The sequence below is a fragment of the Bufo gargarizans genome, unplaced genomic scaffold (genome assembly GCF_014858855.1).
Source record: "Bufo gargarizans isolate SCDJY-AF-19 unplaced genomic scaffold, ASM1485885v1 fragScaff_scaffold_320_pilon:::fragment_4:::debris, whole genome shotgun sequence".
NCBI lineage: Eukaryota > Metazoa > Chordata > Amphibia > Anura > Bufonidae > Bufo > Bufo gargarizans.
The window spans coordinates 283,751-307,649 of record NW_025334092.1 but is presented as its reverse complement, the minus strand read 5'-3'; the positions used below and the strand labels follow the sequence as shown (position 1 = coordinate 307,649).

Sequence of the window (23,899 nt, the reverse complement as noted above, 5' to 3'; positions counted from 1 at the left end):
GCACACACAGGCTCACAGGAACGGAAGGTAAGCGAGTGGATCTCCAGCCTGCCAGCGGCGATCGCTCGCTGGCAGGCTGGAGATGTGATTTTTTTTTAACCCCTAACAGGTATATTAGACGCTGTTTTGATAACAGCGTCTAATATACCTGCTACCTGGTCCTCTGGTGGTCCCTTTTGTTTGGATCGACCACCAGAGGACTCAGGGAGCTCACTAAAGTAGCACCAACCACCACTACACTACACCCCCCCCCCCCCCATCACTTATTAACCCTTTATGAACCATTGATCACCACCCCCCCTGGTCATTGATCACCCTCCCCGCGCGCCGCCCCCCCCCCCCCCGTCAGGTTCCATTCAGACGTCCGTATGATTTTTACGGATCCATGGATCGGATCCGCAAAACACATGCGGACGTCTGTATGGAGCCTTACAGGGGGGTGATCAATGACAGGGGGGTGATCACCCATATACACTCCCGGATCACCTCCCTGTAAGGCTCCATTCAGACGTCCGCATGTGTTTTGCAGATCCGATCCATGTATCCGTAAAAATCATACGGACGTCTGAATGGAGCCTTACCAGGAAGGTGATCAATGACAGGGGGGTGATCAGGGAGTCTATATGGGTGATCACCCCCCCTGTAAGGCTCCATTCAGACATTTTTTTGGCCCAAGTTAGCGGAAATATATATATATATTTTTTTGTTAGTTTTTTTTCTTACAAAGTCTCATATTCCACTAACTTGTGTCAAAAAATAAAATCTCACATGAACTCACCATACCCCTCACGGAATCCAAATGCGTAAAATCGTTTAGACATTTATATTCCAGACTTCTCACGCTTTAGGGCCCCTAAAATGCCAGGGCAGTATAAATACCCCACATGTGACCCCATTTCGGAAAGAAGACACCCCAAGGTATTCGCTGAGGGGCATATTGAGTCCATGAAAGATTGAAATTTTTGTCCCAAGTTAGCGGAAAGGGAGACTGAGCAAAAAACAAAAAAACAATTTCCGCTAACTTAGGCAAAAAAATTCTATGAACTCGCCAGGCTCCTCATTGAATACCTTGGGGTGTCTTTCCAAAGTGGGGTCACATGTGGGGTATTTATACTGCCCTGGCTTTTTAGGGGCCCGAAAGTGTGAGAAGTCTGGGATCCAAATGTCTAAAAATGCCCTCCTAAAAGGAATTTGGGCACCTTTGCGCATCTAGGCTGCAAAAAAGTGTCACACATCTGGTATCGCCGTACTCAGGAGAAGTTGGGCAATGTGCTTTGGGGTGTCATTTTACATATACCCATGCTGGGTGAGAAAAATATCTTGGTCAAATGCCAACTTTGTATAAAAAAAAAAAAAAAAAAAAAAAAAGGGAAAAGTTGTCTTTTGCCAAGATATTTCTCACCCAGCATGGGTATATGTAAAATGACACCCCAAAACACATTCCCCAACTTCTCCCGAGTATGGCGATACCAGATGTGACTTTTTGCAGCCAAGGTGGGCAAAGGGGCACATATTCCAAAGTGCACCTTTCGGATTTCGCAGGCCATTTTTTACACATTTTGATTGCAAAGTACTTCACACATTTGGCCCGCTAAATTGCCAGGGCAGTATAACTACCCCACAAGTGACCCCATTTTGAAAAAGACACCAAGGTATTTTGTGAGGGGCATGGAGAGTTCCTAGAATTTTTTGTCGCAAGTTAGTGGAATATGAGACTTTGTAAGAAAAAATAAAAATCATCATTTTCCGCTAACTTGTGACAAAAAATAAAAAGTTCTATGAACTCACTATGCCCATCAGCGAATACCTTAGGGTGTCTACTTTCTGAAATGGGGTCATTTGTGGGGGTTTTCTACTGTCTGGGCATTGTAGAACCTCAGGAAACATGACAGGTGCTCAGAAAGTCAGAGCTGCTTCAAAAAGCGGAAATTCACATTTTTGTACCATAGTTTGTAAACTTTATAACTTTTACCCAAACCATTTTTTTTTTGCCCAAACATTTTATTTATTTTTTAATCAAAGACATGTAGAATAAATTTAGCGAAAAATTTATATATGGATGTCGTTTTTGCAAAATTTTACAGCTGAAAGTGAAACGTCATTTTTTGCAAAAAAATCGTTAAATTTCGATTAATAAAAAAAGTTAAATGTCAGCAGCAATGAAATACCACCAAATGAAAGCTCTATTAGTGAGCAGAAAAGGAGGTAAAATTCATTTGGGTGGTAAGTTGTATGACCGAGCAATAAACGGTGAAAGTAGTGTAGTGCAGAAGTGTAAAAAGTGGCCTGGTCATTAAGGGGGTTTTAGCTAGCGGGGTTGAAGTAGTTAAAGGGGTTGTGTCACCACATACAAAAAGGGGCATATCGCTAGGATATGCCCTTATTGTCCGATATGTGCAAGTCCCACCTCTGGGACCCACACCAACGAGAACGGAGCAGGGAAATTAATGGAGGGCACACACTGCATTTCAATGGGGCCACCGAAAATGGCTGAGATGGCTCGGCTAAGTCAGTCTGCCACATAGAAATGAAGGGGAGCAGGGGCTGTGTGCACGCTCCCATTCACTTGTATGGGAGCAGCACTAGGAGGTTGATGGACTCTGGGATCCACCAACCACAGTTCTCTCTACTCAGTTTTCCTTGTAGGTGGGACCCGCATCTATCAGGCATTTTTCTCAGATACTAAAATGGCCCCTTTTAATTGTATGCAGGGCAGTGAAAATAGATGAAATAGGACATCTGTTATTCACTGGGCATCCAAAAATTAGCCATGTGAATAATCCCATAGGCTACTACTATTCTTAAAATGGCAACCCCTTTCATTGTGATTCATGTAAATATAGCCTTACTCCCAGGGGTAAAAAAAATAAAAATACATACAAAACAAAAACACCCTTGGAGTATCAGCTCTGGATAAAATGCAAAAAAAATAATATATTACCAGACATGGTGGGGGAGCGTTATCAAACTGAAGTAAAGTTGAACTGGCTTAGTTGCCTATAGCAACCAGTGTTTAACTTGAGCAACTAAGCCAGTTCTACTTTACTCCAGTTTGACAAATCTCCCCAGATGTTTCATGAATTTGGCCCAGTTTACTAGTAATGAGCGGCAGGCGCCATATTAGATTGACGAAATTTTAAATTGAATATTAGTCATTCTAGTTATCGCGATTAATATGCGATTTAAATAATCGCGTATTGCGATTTTAACTTAAGGCTACTCTGCTATTGTAATAGCAATGCGATTAATTCAAGTTATAATAATCTTTCGATTTCAACTTAGCACTTCTATATTCCATATTTGTTAATTCTAGCCTAATATGGAATATAGCATTACCAAGTTGAAATCGCCATGCGATTCTTTTGAGTTATATTAATCGCATGGCGATTTCAACTTGGACCTGGTTTACTATATAGTTGGCTTCAATGGCTTGGTAGAATTAGCGAATATGACGAATATATTCGTTATATATTACACAAAACTAAGATAACGAAGTATTCTGCATCTTCGTTTTAGCTACCTATTCATCAACTTCGCTAATTCTAGCAATCATATAGGAAAGTTTACTATAGAGACAGCTAAGTTTAATTCACTATGCAATTATATGACTATTCTATTTATTTTTTAAAAAAAAGCAGTCATATAATCGCATAGCGAATTAAACTTAGCTATCTATAGTAAACTTTCCTATATGGTTGCTAGAATTAGCGAAGTTGACGAATAGGTAGCTAAAACGAAGATGCAGAATACTTCGTTATCTTCATTTTGTGGAATATGACGAACACATTCGCCATATTCGTTTTGTGGAATATAACGAATATATTAGTCAATTCTACCAAGCCAACCATAGTAAACCAGGTCCAAATTGAAATCGCAATGCGATTAATATAACTCAAAGTAAATCGCATGGCGATTTCAACTTTGTAATGCTATATTCTATATTAGGCTAGAATTAACGAATATGGAATATAGCAGTGCCAAGTTGAAATCGCAATTCGATTATTATAACTTGAAATAATCGAATTGCGATTTCAACGTAATTCTCAAATCCGACAGTACATTCTAGTATATGGAGTAGTTCCCATGGTGAAATATTTGTTATATTCCACAAAACGAAGATAACAAAGTATTCTGCATCTTTGTTTTAGCTACCTATTTGTCAACTTTGCTAATTCTAGCAATGATATAGGAAAGTTGACTATAGAGACAGCCAAGTTTAATTCGCTATGCGATTATATTACTTAGCTTTTTTTAAAAATGGAATTATAATACCTGATTATTCTATTTATAAAAAAAAAATGTAATATAATCGCATAGCGAATTAAACTTAGCTGTCTCTATAGTAAACTTTCCTATATCATTGCTAGAATTAGCGAAGTTGATGAATAGGTAGCTAAAAGACGCAGAATACTTTGTTATCTTCGTTTTGTGGAATATGACGAATATATTCGTCATATTCGCTAATTCTACCAAGCCATTAAAGCCAACCATATAGTAAACCAGGTCCAAGTTGAAATCGCCATGCGATTATTATAACTCGAAGTAATCGCATGGCAATTTCAACTTAGTAATGCTATATTCCATGCTCATGGAGCGTCCCCATCACCATATACTAGAATGTACTGTCGGATTTGAGAATTACGTTGAAATTGCAATTCGATTATTTCAAGTTATAATAATCGAATTGCGATTTCAGCTTAGCACTGCTATATTCCATATTAAGATAGAATTAACAAATATGGAATATAGCAGTGTTAAGTTGAAATCGCAATTCGATTATTATAACTTGAAATAATCGAATTGCGATTTCAACCTTATTCTCAAATCCGACAGTACATTCTAGTATATGGAGACGTTCCCATGGTGATGGGGACGCTCCATGAGCACGGAAGTCGGCAGAAGCGTCAATGGGCACTGACTGGAGCAGCCAGGAATCCAAAGGACAGGTAAAAACAACTTTAGGGAAGTGGGAAAGGAAAAAAATATAACAAAAAAACCCTGAATATTCGAAATATCGAATTTATAGCACTATATTCGCGAATTAGCGAAGTGCCAATATTCGCTAAAAAAAAAAAATTGATATTTGAATATTCGTGCTCAACACTACAGGTTACAGCAATGCAGTCTGAATCTGACTTCATTAATAAACAACCCCCTCTCCCTCAAAATAAAAGCTGGAGTCACGGGTGAGAATATAAAACTATTTATTGAACACTGCTCACCAGTATTTACATTGAAGTAAACAATATACAGTCAGGTAACATTCCACTTACTACAAAGGTCTCCACAGCACATCCACTGAAGCAGTGCCTGGAGCTAATAACCTATGATAAAGACTGGGCTAAAGCATGAACATGCACGACAACTGAAGGCTACAAAACACTTGCAAGTCTGTATTATAGATGCTCGGACTTCAGCAGAATGAAAAAAAAATATATATTAAAAAAAAAAAAAAAAAAAAAAGGCCGGACAGGGCAAATACATGTATCAAAGGCGCTACAGGCCAAGTACATTTTGTGGGGCCACATTTTTTGCCAAATTACTGGTGCGGTTTATTCAGAAAAAACTAAAATTAATAACCTCATCATTAAGGTGGCCAAAAGGAGGGGAAAAAAAAAAAGTTCAATAAAAAAAAGTCTACTCGTAAATAGCAATGACTTTACTGCGCTTCATCTTCTGGACAAGAGTGCCATGTTAGTCTCTCTTCATAAAATGCAATAACAACTTGAGGACACTTCATATTTGCTTCTTTAGCTGGGACCAAGTCGGCCTCGTCTGAATCTTTCCTGTAACAATATAGAATAGGTTTACCACGTGACCAGGCTTCCTTATACCATGGGCAATAAAGAGGAATGCAACTTACAGCTATATAGTGAAAGTCAGTTGGGGGGTCATTCATTAAGACCAGTATTTTAGACGCCCATCTTAATAACCCTGCCCCTTTATGTCACCAAAGTATGTAGAGGCACCGTCCTCTCAATACCTTAGGTGCATCCACCACCAGTGTACAACAGCCTTAAATCTGTAGCAGATCCCTTGCTGGCCTAGACTTAGATCCTTTTCTACGGCATAAACCGACGTAGAAAACGATAAGCGAGATGGGCCCGCCTTTGTCAGTTTTTTTTTTTTTTTTAAGTGGCATACGTGGTGTGGAAGTAGTCACAAATCAACTCTGCAACATAACCGGTGCCAAGTAGTGGTGTATATTTGGTCACAACCTCCAGTATCTGAACAGCCCACAACAGATACATCCGTGGCAGCAAACCTATAGCACAGGTGCCAGAGGCAGCACTCCGAGCCCCCTCTGTGGGCACCCAAACTCTGGAAAAAGTCTAGGCTGTACCAATATACCTTAGACTTTCTGCCATTCTTCAACGCATGGTTTTTCATGAACAGAGCAGGCAGCGCACTGATTGTAGGCAGGCTATTATAGCTAAATGATAAAATACATGGAAGACTATATTGGAATTCAGGTTAAATTGCTGTGTTGGCACTTGCCAATAATGGGTTTCGAGTTGCAGTTTGGGCACTCTGTCTCTAAAAAGTTCATTACCGAGATACTGTAATGCCTATTGCAGGTCCTGACCGAGACCCTAAAATCAGTGTTCTTCAACTGCAGCCCTCAGGGCCCACCTACCGGTCATGTTTTCAGGTGGTAAAGTTAGTGTCCCTGCATCTGGACTTACCACAGGTATTCATTCTGTGGATATTGTCAAATCATGACCTGTAGGTCGGCCCTGAGGACCACTGCCCTGCATAGCAACTAGTTTCTCCTGGGGTTGCATTGCCCAAGGAATAACCAGATTCGCCCAGTCCATTCAAAGCAGGTCTCCAACATACGCTGCCCCATTTAAGAGGGCATCCTCATTAAAGATCACTACACATCTACGACCACTTAAAGAAGAACTCCCATAAAAATGTATTCTGATGTGTCAAAAGGTAAATTATGTAAACTGTAGTGAAGGAAATTCTTAATAGTATCTGTATTTGTGAGTTATACAGTAACTCCCCCTTTTCTGATCCTCAGCTGTGTCATGGTGACCAACACTGACTTATTTGAATAAAACTTGTCACCATGTGTTCCTATGGGAGCCTCAAAGTCAGTCTCAAAGGAAAGAATGAAGTAACTGACTTTGCCGTCCAATGTCAGTTGGAGATCAGTGTGTTGGTCACATGACACAGCTGAGGATCATAAGGGAGGTTATAACTCACAAATACAGTCACTAATATGACGATTACCATCACTACAGTTTACATCATGCACATTTCTAACAGGTAAGAATAAAAAAAATTAGTAGTGATTCTCCAACTTTTTGGGCAAAAAAAATAAATCCTTACCCATGCACTGTACAAATGATTCTACTGTGTGCAACGTAGTTCCACTACACCTCTACTATTCATGATGCTAGGGCTACACTATAGGCCTGCCAAAAAGTCCAGAGTGCAACACTTGGCTGTTTTAGGCAGTTCCATGGAGAGTGAACAGGTCAACCCACTGTTTCATTAATACAGGGAAACAGGACTGCTCAGCGGGGTTCCCACCAGACGCTTGTCACCGATCCTCTGGATGCAGGATAAATTTATATTGTGGGAAAACCCCTTTAAATCCAGTGATACTGCTAGACTTAAAAGGGAACCTGTAACCAGTTTTATGGTGTCCTAACTAAGGGCAACATAAGTGACTGATTCTCTTAGCAAAATGCTGGGTCACTTTCTTTAACTGACCCAGTCAACCTGCCAACATCTTGTATTGAAAAGCTCCAGCTGATGAGTCCTGAATATTCATGAGCTCCTGACTCTCCCTGCCCACCTGCTGCCGAATGACAGTTTTTTTTCCATATAAAGCAGCAGCAGGTGGGCAGGGGAGTGGCTATAGCTCTGAATTAAATATACGCTGGACTCAATGGGACAGATTTATCATGACTGACAGCTCACTCCACTTTCACATATGGCCAAGTCAGTTTTAGCCAAGTCAGATTTATGATCGGCCCTTTAAGACCGTAATAAATGTGGTTTGACGGTAGCAGTTTATCCGTCAGTAAGCAGCTTTACAAAAGTCGCACATCTTTACGAAAAAGTCGCACGTTTTTATGAAAGTCGCATGTTCTATTAAAAAGTCTCATAAGATAAGCATGGTCCTCACTGGAGTGAAATTGCGACTTTAAATAGTCCCAATAGTAAATCTGTCTAGAGATTAATTTAGATAAGAAAACACGCCCACGTTCAGAAAACTGGCGAGCATAGCGCAGAGCAGAAAAAAAGTCAAATTTGTGCGCAGTTTTAGCGTTTGGGACTCTTACTCCATTATTCTGACCTAATGATAAATTTGGCCCAATGACATCACGCTGGACTCAAATCAGTTCATTAGCATGCGGCATCTTTGTGCGTTTATGAGGTAACCATCTGTCACACCAGTAAGTGAATACACCTAAGGTACTTTTTAGTAGTTAATGATTGTATACAATTAGATTACAAGCAAATATCCACATGACAGGTTCCCTTTAATTGGAGCCACTAAAATATAAAAACATGTGACCCATAGAGTAAAGCCAACATATAGTTAGACTTTATGAAGTTACCTACTTCACCTCAACATAGACTTCACTCACCATTTCATAAGGAACATCAGTTCCCCGCTGCTGTCTGTAGCTCCAATTATCCTCTCTGGTTCTAAAGCTCTAGAAAAACCTCTTGGTTTGTCAACCTGTAAAAGAAAAACAATACATCTGTGCACAAAAATAAAGGCAAGTGGGGCAAACTGGTTCAGCACAAGTGGAGGGGTGGTATGTCTTTACCAGACTGGAAACTATATTATGAAGCAGTCCACTTCTCCAGAGTAGTATACTGGCTACATAAAGACACCAACAAACTATGGATTCCACTAGAGGAACACGTAGCAAAATACCCATTGAACTCCCTTTTATGGGAAAAAATAAAAATACATCTTAAATCTCCTACCTACCTCACACAAAATGCTATCACTCAAACCACACTGAAGATTTGGTGCACATATGCAGAAAATATTAGCCCAAACCGCTCCTCTAATGTCGATAGCTGATATTCCAGAACTATACCAGAAGAAATCACCAGAGCCTACCATTAATATCCAAAATCCATTTTACTATACTCATTTTTGAGCACCGACATATCGGTTGACCCCATGACAAATTCCACCTTCCATTTTTACAAAAGCTACACACACATTAATATTACCTTACTTATCTCAATGTATTGCACCTAGGGATCTCACAACTTTTGAAAAATTGATAGCTTCAAAGAAAATCCCTAAACATATACTCAAAAGTCTACGGAATTTTACAAATCATTAAATCACCAGTAGACAGGGGATATGTTTCAGAATGGGGTAAGGATTTTGGAACTACTTGGACCCCACTAGAGGTTAAACAAATCTCACGGTATATCCCGATGCACCCGTCTCCAAGAAAATTCATTTAAATTAATTTCCAGATGGTATCACACTCCAATGAGGCCAAAACAGAAACTGTCTCAGCTCTGAATTATGCTGGAAGTGTCAGTCACAAGGCTCTTATTTTCACATGTGGTGGTCCTGTCCCGTACTAACACCCTTTTGGTCTGAAGTGATAAAATTAACCAAGAAAATGTGCTCTTTAGATAAAGATCCCTCCCCTATCGCTATTTTACTAAACATTAGATTAGAAGACATACCGCACACAAAACGGATATTATTCCAACATCTCACGGCAGCTGCAAAATCTGTAATCCCGCTGCATTGGAATCAGCAGTGTCCTCCCAGTACATCTCAATGGCTACAAAAGGTCAACTACCTATTCCTCATGGAGGAACTATCAGCTTAGGAGTTAAGATCACACACACACAGTTCCAATCTATATGGAAAGATCGGATAACTTTCCGCTCTACTTCATATGCTCTCCTACAATTAACTGAGGAACCCCAAGATACAACAGACTAACTAGCTTTAGATATCTGTATACTTCTTTCCTCCCCCTTCCCTGTTCCCCTCCTAAACTATCCTTATACCACCGTTCCATCCATAATACCTTCTTAACCTATTAACATGTAACATTTTGTTACATGCCAAAAATTAAAAAATAAAATATATATATATATATATATATATATATATATATATATATATATATACACACACACATACATATATACATACACACAGTGTCAATACATCTGGATATATGGTTTTATTATTCATGACAAATGTATTTTCTAATCAATAATGTACCATTTGTTCAATTTTCTGCTTTAAGAGGAAAAAATCTATAAAAAAAATAAAAAAAGAATAGAAAAGTGGGGTAAAAAGAATAGATTTCAAGTAGTAAATATCACTAGAAGTATGAAAATTAAATAATGAGCAGCAGTGCAATAAGTGAAGCAATCACCTATCAAAGTCACTGCAGAAAAACCACCTAAGCAATGTAGGGATCACGCTCAAACACTTGGGGGATTACAAGCGGCTGAGTACCAACTAGAAGTCTTCTGTACCTAACACTGGTAGGAGGAAAAACAATCACACAACTCCATAGGGAAAGTCTGCAAAAGTAGCTGGCAAGAGGCCTTCACATTTGAAAGATCACAAATAGGGCTGAAACAATTCAGATTTAAATCAATGTAATAGAGCCAATAAAATCCTCAATGTAGTTTCCCTGCATTAAGGATTCGTTTAAATCACATGACCACAGAGCGCGAGTGAAGCCTCTCACTCACCACAGCAATGAACAGCAAGTCCTATAACTACTGGTACTTCAGAGGCTGCTGAGGTAAACCAAAATGGCTGCTGCCGTCCCACCAAACCTGACTGAACAGCAGACCATGAGAGGAGCCAGCGCATCACATCACCCTTACAAGTAGCCATGGAGCCCGGCTCACACACTTCCGGCAGTTCCTATAGCAACCAGTAACACTTCTGGTTTTCGGTCCAGTGTATTTCTCCTGGAACCAGAGCTGGGTGGAGATGCGAGTGACAGTTTCATCCTGTGAGACCAGCACTCAGCATGGCCACTGTGTGCTAGGCACCACATGTACTTCTGTCCCAGCGTACTCTGCTGCCTACCCATCCTCCATCACTTATTGTATGGGCTCCATATGGTGGTCTGACCCAAAACCCCACCCATCTCTAGCTCTCCAGTCTAATGGGGTCTCCCTCTCCGACACCCATATATTTTTATGGACAGAGGCTGATCGAAGAGGAGGACCACTTTAATAGGGAATAACTTCTACCAGAATACCCCATCTACAGGACAGGGCATTACTATGAGATCAGAGTGGGTCTTAATGTTGGGGACCCCACTGATCACAAGAATGGGGGCCCCCCATACACTGGAGTGAATGGAGGGCTGGTCAATCATGAAGTTGTGCCATTTGTTTTCTTTGGGACTGTTAGAGATTATAGGGTACCACGCCCAGCTATATCCATGAATGGAGCTGCAGTGTGCATGCTTGACCAGAGCTATATTTTCGGGGGTATAGACCCCCCATTCTTGTGATCAGAGGAGCTGAAGGGGCTGCAACACTGATTCATGCTGCACCCAGTGTTTGCCTGCAGTGGTGCCCCAGCTTTTCAGGGAACTGCAGCACATCTGCATTCAAGTGAACAGCGTAGGCTGCAATACGTGGCAGTGCTGCTGGGCAGGGAAACACTGCGGGTACGTGCACATGGGATTAATGCTTACCTGCAGTCTTACACGCTGCCTCCATTTTCTGGCACTGCACTGTTTACATCAGGCTATGCATGGACTTGGTAACATGCAGTGACTCATTTCAGTGGTGATGTGGTCAAAAGCAGCACATCAGCACTGAAGCTACTCATTGGCAGGAGAGGCGCATAAGACCAGCCTCTCTCACACAACCAGATTTAAGACAGTTAAGTATGACTTCTGTTTCAGTAGGTGGACTGCAAGAACTTACTAGAAAAGTTGTAAACAGTGGTGCAGCAGGGAGTAGTCAGTTCCCTGCCATTGGTAGTTGAGCACCGGTAGGTGAGATACAATGACATAATCAGGCCTGCTTTGTTTGAGCCCAGACTAGAGCAGATGTGCTCTGCTCATTGGGTGGGTGAGTATTCAAATTGGAGGCAGTAAGGGGCATCAAGCCAGTAAACTCCATAACCTTAGATACACATTCTGGCAGAAGAAACAGCCTGCTGGAGTATACAGTATAGGGTATAGCTGGATACAATCAGCTATATGCTCTCATTGACTATAATGTGGTCCAAAACCATCTTCTGGCATACATGTTGGGTATCGTCCAAAGCTTTTTTTGCTCACCCAAAACTCAGCTTGAATGCGGTAACAAGGCCTGACTGTAATACTGTAATGGGGTCCATCAGTCTGCTGCAGATCTAGTGAACCAGGCTGCGTGAGTGTAGTAGCTTTACAGGGGTCTTAAAGGTAACCTGTCACTGGGATTTTGTGTATAGAGCTGAGGAGATGGGTTGCTAGATGGCCACTAGCACATCCACAATACCCAGTCCCCATAGCTCTGTGTGCTTTTATTGTGGCAAAATAACGATTTGATACATATGCAAATTAACCTGAGATGAGTCCTGTCCCTGACACATCTCATCTACAGGACTCATCTTAGGTTAATTTGCATATGTATCAAATAGGTTTTTTTTACACAATAAAAGCACACAGAGCTATGGGGACTGGGTATTGCAGATGTGCTAGCGGCGATCTAGCAACCCACGACCTCAGCTCTATACACACAATCCCGGTGACTGGTTCCCTTTAAGGAAAGATTTAGCAAAACTGGAGTAAAGGAGTTCTTTAAAATGAGGTGGAATCTGATTGGTTTCTATGGCCTTTTACACTAGTTTTGCGAAATCTTCCCCATAGTTTTAAAAAAGTAGAGAGGATAGCAATATGGCTAGTAATTCTTGGCATGATGGGAGACATTTCCACAACTACAGTGCTGCATGTGTACAAACCCAGTAGTGTCCAAATGCCAGGCGACATCACAGGAAGTTGGTAAAGTGGCCTGGACTGGCCAAAATGCCTCCTACTCTCTCCTTTAGGCCCCATGCACACGGCCGTGGAACCGCGGCCTGGATCCCTCCTGAGAGCAGGAGCGCACGGCGTCACTGGTTGCTATGACGCCATGCGCTCCCTGCTGCCCGCACAGTACAGTAATACACTGGTATAGATCATACCAGTGCATTACTGTATTGCGGCGGCAGCAGGGAGCGCACGGTGTCATAGCAACCAGTGACGCCATGCGCTCCTGTTCTCAGGAGGGATCCAGGCCGCGGTTCCACGGCCCGCACACGGCCGTGTGCATGGGGCCTTATCAAGAAAAACCAAGGAAGCTGAAGCAAATTTAGCCAGTGCAGCCTTCCTTACGTCAAGTGAAATTTGGACATTACCATGTTTGTGCACATGGAGCACGCTGCCGCACAGACATTCTCCTACAGCAATGTACTATTCTATGCCTCCATGCTTAAACACAGACCACCAGTAAGCTATTGCCATAGAAGTTTATGCAGCCAGGTTCAGTGAGTCTCCAACAGGCTTCACCTCAGATCCGTGTGAGTTTTGTTTTCCCTAGCATTTTGGGCTTGCAACAAGAGTTTCAGTTCAGTCTACTATGTGAAGGCCTCTCGCCAGCTACTTCCACAGACGTGCCTTACAGTTCCTCACGGAGTGGTGTGCGTTTCTTCCAGCAGTGTCAGGGGAGAACACTTACTACTCAATTGATTTTAATTCCCAGCCGTTGGGAGTGCGATCACTACATTTAGGAAATACATTTCTAGTACACTGCAACATGGATTCAAGACCTCTACAAAAAAAGGCTTCTGATAACCACTGGTTCAATGCAAATACCAAGAGCTCCAAGGTTCTTTTTTTTATTCCACTCAATTAGGAAAAAAAAATAAGAAATTATAATATATATATATATATATATATATATATATATATATATATATATATATATATATCTCTTCAGTAAAACTGAAAGGTGTTCAGGGAAATCTGCTGAGCAGTTTGTATTTGCCGGCTCTCTTTAAAATGAATCCTGTCAAACAGCAGCTCTGAATCCAGGACATGTAGCGTTGCTCACACTCACTTAAGCCAAATTCGTTATAAAAAAAATAAATAAAAATCCTCTCTTTATACTTGTTTCTTCAGTGGCCTTCTTGCCGCACTGGTCTGGTACACCAGATGCTGTTTGTGTTCAAACAGCTGCGGTGAAATGCCTGAAACCGCACATAACCAATGCAGCTGGGAGGGCAGTAGCATAGAACGGGCAACACAGTTTAAATCAAAGTGATTGTTCACTAAAATGTTTCACTCACTACTTTTCAACCTGAGAAGAAATTGACCACATTTTAAGTTTTTGTACCAGACAAAAGATCTTTCACCCACTGCGTTTCAACTATGGACTAAATGTGCATGTCTGTGAAAGGACTGTTCAGATGAGTTTTCAACTACTGTTTGATCAAGTACTTTCTAATGTTAATGGCCACCCTTAGGGGCTGAACATTCAAGCCCTAAAAGCCTGATATAGTAGCAAGCTATCTGTAATACTTAGATTATCCTTTGGTAAGCGATGTTTGAATAAAGCTTGAAGGCCAGCTTTGATTGAAACTAGAGAAACACTAGTACAACTTTTTATTTTTGAGTTGGAGGACAGGACTCGACACTGACAAGTAGGGCAGATGAGATAGCATTAGAACATAGCCTTACCGATTCTCGTTTCTTTTTGGACTTGCTTTCTTCAGATTCACTGTCAGACACAGATTTTCGCTTGGCACCTTCTGGTTTTTCTTTGCCAGCCTTCTGAGAGTTGAGAAAAGCTTCAATTAACTCTGGACAATCCAGGTTCTCTTCTGGTTCCCAAGTATTGTCAGCACTGTCAAGTTTAGAACAAACAAATGTCATACAGAAAGTTAAGGGCAAAAATACTGAAGAAGTCTGGAAAGTGCTGCTTAGGTATACAACTAAATATAGAAACCATATGCACAAAAGGTCTCCTTCCTTATCAGGGTATCTTTACATGACCGTATTTACAGGTCAGCATGTATTCAGCAATTTTGCAGAATGGATGCAGACCCCTTCATGTCAATGGGGCTGCAAAAGATGTGGACAGCACACTGTGGTGTCCGCATCCATACTTCCGTTCTGTGACACTGCAAAAAAGACCTATCATTTCTATCACAGTGCTAGCCATGTGTGTTCTGCAAAATGCCAGTATCCTTGTTCAGACTCCATAATACTCAGCTGGTCTCCATGTGACAGATCAGTCTTTGGCTTGCTGATCTGAAAATGATGGGTCATCAATATTAAAAGCCTGTAGAACCCCTTTAAAGAGGACCTTTCATCGGTCTAAACATTGTAAGATAATTATCAGGCTACATAGAGCGGCGCCCAGGGACCTCACTGCACTTACTATCCCTGGACGCCGCTCGGTCCTCCGGTATCTTCACTGAATTGGTTCTACTTGGCGGAGTCTGCCCTGTTTCACCCTGGGTGTTCCTTCTCCCCCAATCGCAGCACAGAGCTCACAGCCTGGGAGAAGGAACACCCAGGGTGAAACAGGGCAAACTCTGCCTAGTAGAACCAATTCAGTGAAGATACCGGAGGACACAGCGGGCAAACGGAGCAGCACCCAGGGATAAGTGCAGTGAGATCCCTGGGCGCCGCTCTATGTAGCCTGATGATTATCTTACAATGTTTGGACCAATTAAAGAACCTCTTTAATGTTTATTTGACAAAAAACAGAACGTTAAATGCCACACAAAATATATGTGAAAGAAGCCTGGTTACCCCACCCCCCAGTTGACGTCTGACATCATGTGCCGGTTACATAGGAAATATGTGCCCTCTGTATTTTAGTGTCACAGCGTCAGCGATGCACATATCAGTTAGGCCCCTTTCACACGGGCGACTTTTCCGTGCGGGTGCGATCCGTGCGGCGAACGTATGGCACCCGCACTAAATCCTGACCCATTCATTTCTATGGGGCTGTGCACATGAGCGATGTTTTTAACGCATCACTTGTACGTTCAGTGCAAATCGCAGCATGCTCTATAATGTCCGATTTTGACGTGACGCAGGCCCCATAGAAGTGAATGGGGTGCGTGCAAATCGGATGGCATCCGCAAGCAAGTACGGATGCCGTGCGATTTGCACGCATGGTTGCTAGGAGACCATCGGGATGGAGACCCGATCATTATTGTTTTCCCTTATAACATGGTTATAAGGGAAAATAATAGCATTCTGAATACAGAATGCATAGTAAACCAGCGCTAGAGGGGTTAAAATAAAATAAAAAATAATTTAACTCACCTTAGTCCACTTGTTCGCGAAGCCGGCATCTCCTTGTGTCTCCGCTGCTGATGAACAGGACCTGGGATGAGCTGCTCCATTAAATACCGGTTAAGGACCTTCGATGACGTCACTCCGGTCATCACATGGTACGTCACATGATCTTTTACCATGGTGATTCACCATGGTAAAAGATCATGTGATGACCGGAGTGACGTCATCGAAGGTCCTTAAGCTCTATTTAATGGAGCAGCTCATCCCAGGTCCTGTTCATCAGCAGCGGAGTCACAAGGAGATGCCGGCTTCGCGAACAAGTGGACTAAGGTGAGTTAAATTATTTTTTATTTTATTTTAACCCCTCTAGCGCTGGTTTACTATGCATTCTGTATTCAGAATGCTATTATTTTCCCTTAAAACCATGTTATAAGGGAAAATAATACAGTCTTCAGAACATCAATCCCAAGCCCGAACTTCTATGAAGAAGTTCGGGTTTGGGTACCAAACATGCGCGATTTTTCTCACGCGAGTGCAACGCATGACAATGTTTTGCACTTGCGCAGAAAAAAATCGCGCATTTTCCCGCAACGCACCCGGCTCTTAGCCGGGCCAAAAAAATGACGCCCGTGTGAAAGAGGCCTAAGTGTCTAGCATTTGTTCTTATGCACATCCTGCACTTGAATTACCAGATGTCGCTCTGCCATAGACTATCGTGACATAGTTCCTGTTGGACTTAGATTGAAGGGCTTGCGAATATATAAGGAGCAGAGATTGAGTATTAGAACAAATTCTATTCACAGCAGCAATATCCGAATTTTTATAGTGACCAAACAAGTCAGCGTGGGTTCTATTTCTCTTCTAGTTATGTCTGACTACCTACATTAACCATTAAAAACAGAAAAATGTTGAGTTATAATACAAGCGGTAACTCAGAACCCTGTACTTACAAAATTACTGAATGTTAGAATATTAGAATAGCTGTCCACCATCCCTGAGGTGCTCAGTCCCAGAAAACGGATAATTTGTGCCAGCAGGAGAGCTGTTATTTAGGAGCCAAAGCTTAAAGCATTACTTTATAAGAAAGCACCCTAGTGTGGCGTAGACAATGGGGGGAGATTAGTCAAAGTGGTTGTAAAGTAGAACTAGCATAGTTACCCACAGCAGCCAATCAGATTCCACCTTTCATTTTGCAAAGAAGCTCAGAAAAACAAAAGATGGACTTCTGAATGGTTGCCATGGACAACTAAGCCAGTTCTACTTTACAGCAGTTTTGATAAATCTATCTTAATAGGTTAAAATAATCCCAATACTGCAGGGCAGCCCACTCAAGTTTTAAAGGGGTCGTGTCAAGTTTTTAAAGAAGACCTTCCACCAGTTTACTTTACAAAACCAATACCTCATACTGTATTTAATGCTCAGGAGATGCCATCTCCCTAATTTTCTTCATGGTCCTCTCCTCTGTTTCGCCACTGACCCATTTGGTTTGAGCGCATGATATGCTAATAGCGTCAGTATATGGTGGAGACATCAGCATTTCTCAGTGGGTGTCCTCTCCTTGGCTGGAACGTGGTCCAATCACTGCTCCACAGCCAGAGAGGAGGAGAGTTGTTCTTATGAAATGTGGCAAATTGGTTAAGCCAGCATAGTACTAGCTGTACTCTAATTACATAGCCTGTTTTTGTGTGGTTTACCAAGTCTCACAAGAACAACTCTTTGGTGGCTGTGGAGCGGTCCACGTTGATTGGCACCCACTGAGAAGCTGATGTCTTCTCCTCCCTGAACTAATGCTATTAATTAGCTTATAAGGCGCCAAAACCAAACATGGTGCACATCAGCGCAAGAGAGAAGCACGACTACAGATGAGGTATAAAAACTGGTGAACGGTCCTCTAACATACTAGATCCACAAAATAAGTACCTGGTTGGTGGGGGTCTAACGACTTGAGACCCATTGCCTTGTTTGTCTGAACAGAGTGGAGGGTCATGCTTCATGTTGCTGCTCCATTCATTTTGCGCTGTTATTTCTGGCGAGCCCAAAGTGAATGAATGGAGCAGCAGTGTGCAAGCTTGGCACAACCTCTGAGATTGCTGCCGGAGAAGTTTTGAGCATCATATAACTCCTCAGAGGGAGTCTTACAGGGAGTACGTGGGACGATTTACTGATTTTGCATATTCAACTAAATCTGGCTTAAGGGCTACTGGAAACTCAGACACCCACCATGTAGTGCTTGACCTCATACCCTAGCTATACACCTATGTCTAGAGCAAGAACAACGCATCATGCATCTGGGAAAAAAAACAAGACCCACTTGGAGGTAAAATATATTTTCATTTCGGCAAATGAGGACTCTACTCACTCTGTGAAGCCTTTCCATTTCAGATAATATTCGACCTTTCCATTTACAACGCGCCTGTCCAGAACCTTTTCTACTACAAACTCCTCGGGTTCTGCCTCTTCGACTTTCTTGCCCTTTCCATTCTGCTTCTTCCCCATTTCCTATTGACAAGACAAAAAGAAAAAAAAAAAAAAAAAGTGTTTGACAGGCCAAATCTTCCCAAACCAGCCATAGTCATGTATTGTATACAGTGGTGTGAAGTCACATTTATCATGCAGTTAAATACATAGCACATGATGTAACAGCTTCATCCCTGCAGTGCTCCAACACTGCTAAATGGTCTGTTACATAGCAAGGCATAAAGTTCCTAAAGCATCCTCCACCTCCACCCAAATCTTACAAACCTACAGAATGGTCACGCAGAAACCAAGACCCAGAAGTCTGGGTCTGTGCCACCATATGTGCGCGAGTGCACCCAGCGCTTTATGAGTGAAACCAACACAGGATGCTTCCGGTTGTAACAATTCCCCGTCCACAGGATAGGGGGATCACTTATGTGGAGGTTTGACCACTGGGGCCCCCAACAATCATGAAAACCTGATTACTGCAGGGATCCCCAAAATTAATGCAGCAACCGGTTAGGCATGGGCACTGCTGCTCTATTCATTTCTATGGGACTGGAGATCACCAGCACTATCAATTACAGCAGTCCCATAGATTTGAAGGGAGCAGCTCCGCACATGCCCGACCTGCCGCTCCATTTTTGGGGGTCTCAGCAACTGGACCCTGAACAGTCTTATCCCCTTCCTATGGGCAGGGGGATAAAGGGGTATTCAGTCTGTAACAAGTTAAGTATAAGCTACTGCATAAAGGGGTTCTCCAAAATTGCTATATTGGTGACATATCCTCGGGACAAGTCATCTACAGGGTTGAGCGAATCGTGTTCGGATCCGAAACAGATTAAAAAAAAAAAAAAAAAAAAACCTTAAGACTCAGCTCCATCCCATTATAAAATGTAGGTCCTCCGTGGTGGTCTTTCGAAAGTGTCAGCAAATATCGGGAGACTAACTTCCTTTTGAAGTCTGCTTCGTGCCCCATTAATGAAGCAGAGCGCAGCTTCTTATCTTGATATAGTAATTTATGCAAATAAACTAAATGACACATGATACAAGACAGTCTCGTGATATTTGCCTAAACTCCAGAAAGACCTCCGTAGAGGACATACATTTTACAGTGGGTGTCCATATTCTTAATGAGGTTTTTAAAAGAAACTGCTTCGGATACAACAATTTGAACCAAATTCGCTCAACCCTAGTCACCAATATCAGATCGGTAGGGGCCCGACCGCCGATCAGCGGTTTGAAGTGAATGCTGTGGTCTCTTGCCCGTGTACCTTCTCTGCATCGCTGTGCGATTACAGCTCCTCACCCCAATGGGACAGAGCTCTGTAGTATTCACTTGATTGGAGTGAATGGCGGAGCTGTAATGACATCTGCTCACTGATGCAACAACGAGAAGAGATCAGAAAACCTCTCATATGACCTCTTCTCATGGTAGGTCACCAATAGCAGATCAATGGGGTCAATCACCCCCCCCCCCCCCACTATCAGCTGTTTTCAGCAGCCTCCTTTGAATGGGAACTGATCAGCAGTGCGCCAGCAGAACTAATACATGGCAAAAAGCCCCCTCTGCTTCTGGCTCAATCCATTGCCCCCCCGATCTGATACCGAGGACCTATCCCGAGGATCATCATTAACATCAAGAAGCCAAAGATCCCCTTTACATAGAAAATATGAAATTTAAAAAAGGGGTTGTCTCACTTCAGCAAACTGAATTAATCAAGTAGAGAAAGTTAACATGTGGATTCATTTTTTCAATCACATTATACACTGCTCGTATCCAGGCGTTACAACCACCTTGGAATCCAGAAGCGGTGGTCGTGCTTCTACACTCTAGGCAAGGACATTGGTCTCTCTGGTTCTAAGGTTCTTATAGTGTGCAAGCAAAACTATGGCTGCTGGATTGCAGGGTGACCGTAACCATGGATACAAGCAGTGTATGTGATGGAAAAATGACTCCAACCAGCGAAGGAGGCAATATGGACAATCACAATACATCAGTAAGTGGCTTGCATTAGCTTCCTCTACATCATTGATGCTCATCCTGCAGCCCTCCAGTCATTGCACAACTACAACTCCCAGCATGCCCTAGTAGCTGTAGGCTGTCCAAACATGTTGGAAAAGATGACTCTCCAGCTGTAGCAAAACTACAACTCCCAGCATGCATGGGCAGCCCACAGCTATCAGGGCACGCTGGGAGTCGTAGTTTTGAAACAAGTGGAGGGCTGCAGGTTGTGAATCTGAGGTCTACATGATAAATGCCTTTTGCAGAAATGACCCCCCCCCCCCCCCCCCCCCATATGACCTCCTGCAAATGCTTTGCTTCCATAGAGGACAGCGAATGACTCGCATTCCCTTCAATGGGGACATCACATTTTTCAGAGCCAACAGCAAGTGTAGATAAATGCTAAATATGAATGGTGCCTTCTATGGTCTGGTATCACAACTCCCATCATGCCCTCTGGGGTGGAGGACTGCACATATATAACAGATAGAAGTCGTCCATAAGGGTGGAGCCGGCTGGAGATCACACATTGTATGAAGAGACACAGGCATCCTCTAACGGCTGCGGTAACGCTACAGTCGGCACGCAGGTCACCCCCGCCCGCTTACCGGTCACAGCCGCGCGCAGCAGACGACACCACACAAAGTTGCTTTTATCCTCGACCACCCTAGGCCTGATGTAGGCGCGGCCCCGCCCGGCGCATGCGCAGTACCGCCCGCTCCAAAGCACACCAGGACTGTGTAAGCCGCCACCATAGTGAGCAGGCACGGCCGGGACCGATCGCCCGCGCCCCCCTCCCCCATATACATCACAAGTGCAAGACAATATAATCAGAGTTACTACCTGCTTCTCCAGTCTGGCCTGCATTTAATATCTATTATCTGGTCACCTTATCGCTGTGCAGCACTATGAATCCTGTGTGCGAAATACATATAGAGCTTTTAGTACATCAGGCAGGTCTCTAGCGGACACACAGACAGACGGCGCGGGCGAGCCGGGGCGCAGCGAATGACCAACCCCCCCACCACGAGCAGCTGCCCCCCACTATAGGTGCGACTTACCTGCTCCATGGGAAGGCGCTGCAGCTATGCTATGGGACAAGCGCTGGCTCCAGTATTCCCACTGGGCAGGGAAAGGCTAGCCCCGCCCACAGGGCATCTTAATGTGTAACCGATTGCCATCTACCTGCTAGGATGCCCGTCTACAGTACATTACAAAGAAGAGACCCTCCCGCCTTGCAGATCACAAGGACTGTGTGCACTTAAAGATGCGGTAACCCTAAAGCCCCCAGTACTGCTGGAAGTACAAGCTGCTGCCATTGTAGACACATCGGGGTTTACGATCCCTTTAAATCGCTCTCATCCGCAGCTATGGATATTACTAGCACCTCCCACATAACTTGAAGATGGTTTTATTACCGCACTAGTCCCGCAACCCATTGCGCAAAAATAAAACCAAAAACAACAACTGCAGTCTAGTGAGGCAGCAGAGATTGCTGCACATGGAGGGAGAAAGCGCTATAGAGCAGCCATTGCATGCCAGCGCCGCACATGCTCAGGATTTCCCGCCATCACCGCACACAGCTACAATGGCGGGGAAAAGGGGCAAAAAATAACTACGGAAGCCCGCACAGCACCGGCACACACGCGTCTGCGCCATCTTGCCCGCTCCCGCAATTCTTGCACATTCGGTACAACCGAGCCCAACATCCCCTCACTCAGCTTCCATCTACAGAACAATAGCCCCGGGGTCCAGGGACTGCCCCCAGGCACGGACTACTCTCCCCAGCGTGCTGCATAGCCATACATAGAGCCAGCCATTACCTGCCTCTGCTCCGCTTCTCGCACTTGTTTCGCACGGTACTGCTCCTCCGTCAGTTCTCACCGACAACCGCCTTCTACTGCCGCGCGCACGACGTCACTGCGCACGCGGGTGGGCGGGGCTTCACGGTGTGACGTGAGAGAACAATGGGCTCTCCGAACATTCTGGCGGGTATTTTACTGGCGCGAAGGTTAACCCCTTCCCCGCCGTGGAAGTCCATACCTCTAGCGTGAACAGCGTCGTCTGAGGAGGCCTCGTTCACGATGGGGTTAACCCTCCATCTGCACAGTCTCGCCAGGGTGCCGGTCGCGAGTCTCTAGCAGTACAGGCTCCTATTTACATGTGCAGGTTTTGGGATGGACTTTTTGCAGCCAAAATCAGGAGTGAATAATACAAAAAAAAACGAGAGTAGTGAGAGAGATATCTTTTTATGAACCCTGAATGGGTGAATATGCTAGAATTGGCACATGGTTGCAGTCAGGGCTGCACCCTGCTCCTTTCTGCTGCCAGAGGCAAAAAAATGAAACGTCGCGCCTCCGTCCCGCACTGCACCGCATCTCCCGGATTGCTGACTTATTCAAGTGAATGGGTCACATCCCTGGTGCGGGGTGTACACGGCTGGTGCCCGTGTATTGCCTCCAGCTGGTGTAGGTGGCCAGCGTAATAATCTCCTGTTACACTATAACCCTGCGGTAGGTAGTCTACCAACAGAATACCGTCTTTTTCACAGAAAACGTCCGCCATGACTTTTTTGGCCGCTTTCTGGATACGGAACTTCTTCGGTGGCGGGGAGCCACTGGGAAGCCATTCCTTTGATTGTTCTTTGGTTTCAGGATCATACGTGTGCAGCCAGGTTTCATCCTCTATCCAAAAAGTCTTTTGTAGCATCAAAATGGGCCAAAACAGCTCTGGATGCCTCAACCAGTGCCTCCTTCTGTGCACTGTTCAAACATCGCTGAAAGCTTGCGCATGTATAGGATATTGGTCGTAATGAACCCACATGCTCACTGGAGATGTGCAGTATCTGGGTTATCTTTTTGGCAGATATTCGCTGGTCCTTAAGAATCAGGTTGTGGAAATCGCTTGTTGTCGGGTCTGCTGAGGTCGCGGGGCGCCCGCTGCAGGGTTCATCTTCCAAGGGAAATGTCCAGTCTTGAAACGAGAAACCTAAGTTTTGGCAGTGCCGTATGAAGGACGCTTCTCCCCTAGTGTTTGTGGCATCTCAGTGTGAATGTCCTTTGCAGACTTTTCCTGGAGAAACAAAAACTTCATGACGGGCCGTAACTCCACAGACGTGAAACTTCCTTGTGCCTCTGCATACAGCGAGTCCGCAATACACGGG

General features: G+C 43.6%; 1 protein-coding gene across 4 annotated transcripts; it reads right to left on the bottom strand.

Annotated features, from left to right (window-relative positions):
• Positions 1 to 5,187: 5,187 nt before the first annotated feature.
• CBX3 (chromobox 3) lies at positions 5,188 to 22,678 on the bottom strand. 4 transcript variants are annotated; one of them, XM_044272986.1, is made up of 6 exons: positions 22,560 to 22,643; positions 21,580 to 21,651; positions 18,634 to 18,773; positions 14,700 to 14,865; positions 8,610 to 8,704; positions 5,188 to 5,786 (listed from the first exon to the last, which is right to left on the bottom strand). In XM_044272986.1, the coding sequence occupies exons 2-6, from the start codon at positions 21,601 to 21,603 to the stop codon at positions 5,660 to 5,662; spliced, it is 552 nt and encodes a 183-aa protein (XP_044128921.1). In that variant the 5' UTR covers positions 21,604 to 21,651; positions 22,560 to 22,643; the 3' UTR covers positions 5,188 to 5,659. The 4 variants fall into 4 exon arrangements, with proteins under 4 accessions (XP_044128921.1, XP_044128922.1, XP_044128923.1 ...); XM_044272987.1 differs by having other exon boundaries at positions 22,564 to 22,587; XM_044272988.1 differs by lacking the exon at positions 21,580 to 21,651 and having other exon boundaries at positions 22,560 to 22,678.
• Between the last annotated feature and the right edge of the window lie 1,221 nt (positions 22,679 to 23,899).

Bases quoted from the DNA above. Each gene is read 5' to 3' on its own strand.
- CBX3 (XM_044272986.1), bottom strand. From the start codon at position 21,603: ATGCAGGCCAGACTGGAGAAGCAG. The intron at 18,774-21,579 runs GTAGTAACTCTG...TCTTGTCAATAG, and splicing joins AGGCCAGACTGGAGAAGCAG to GAAATGGGGAAGAAGCAGAA. The intron at 5,787-8,609 runs GTGAGTGAAGTC...ATATTGTTACAG, and splicing joins CTGATGTTCCTTATGAAATG to GAAAGATTCAGACGAGGCCG.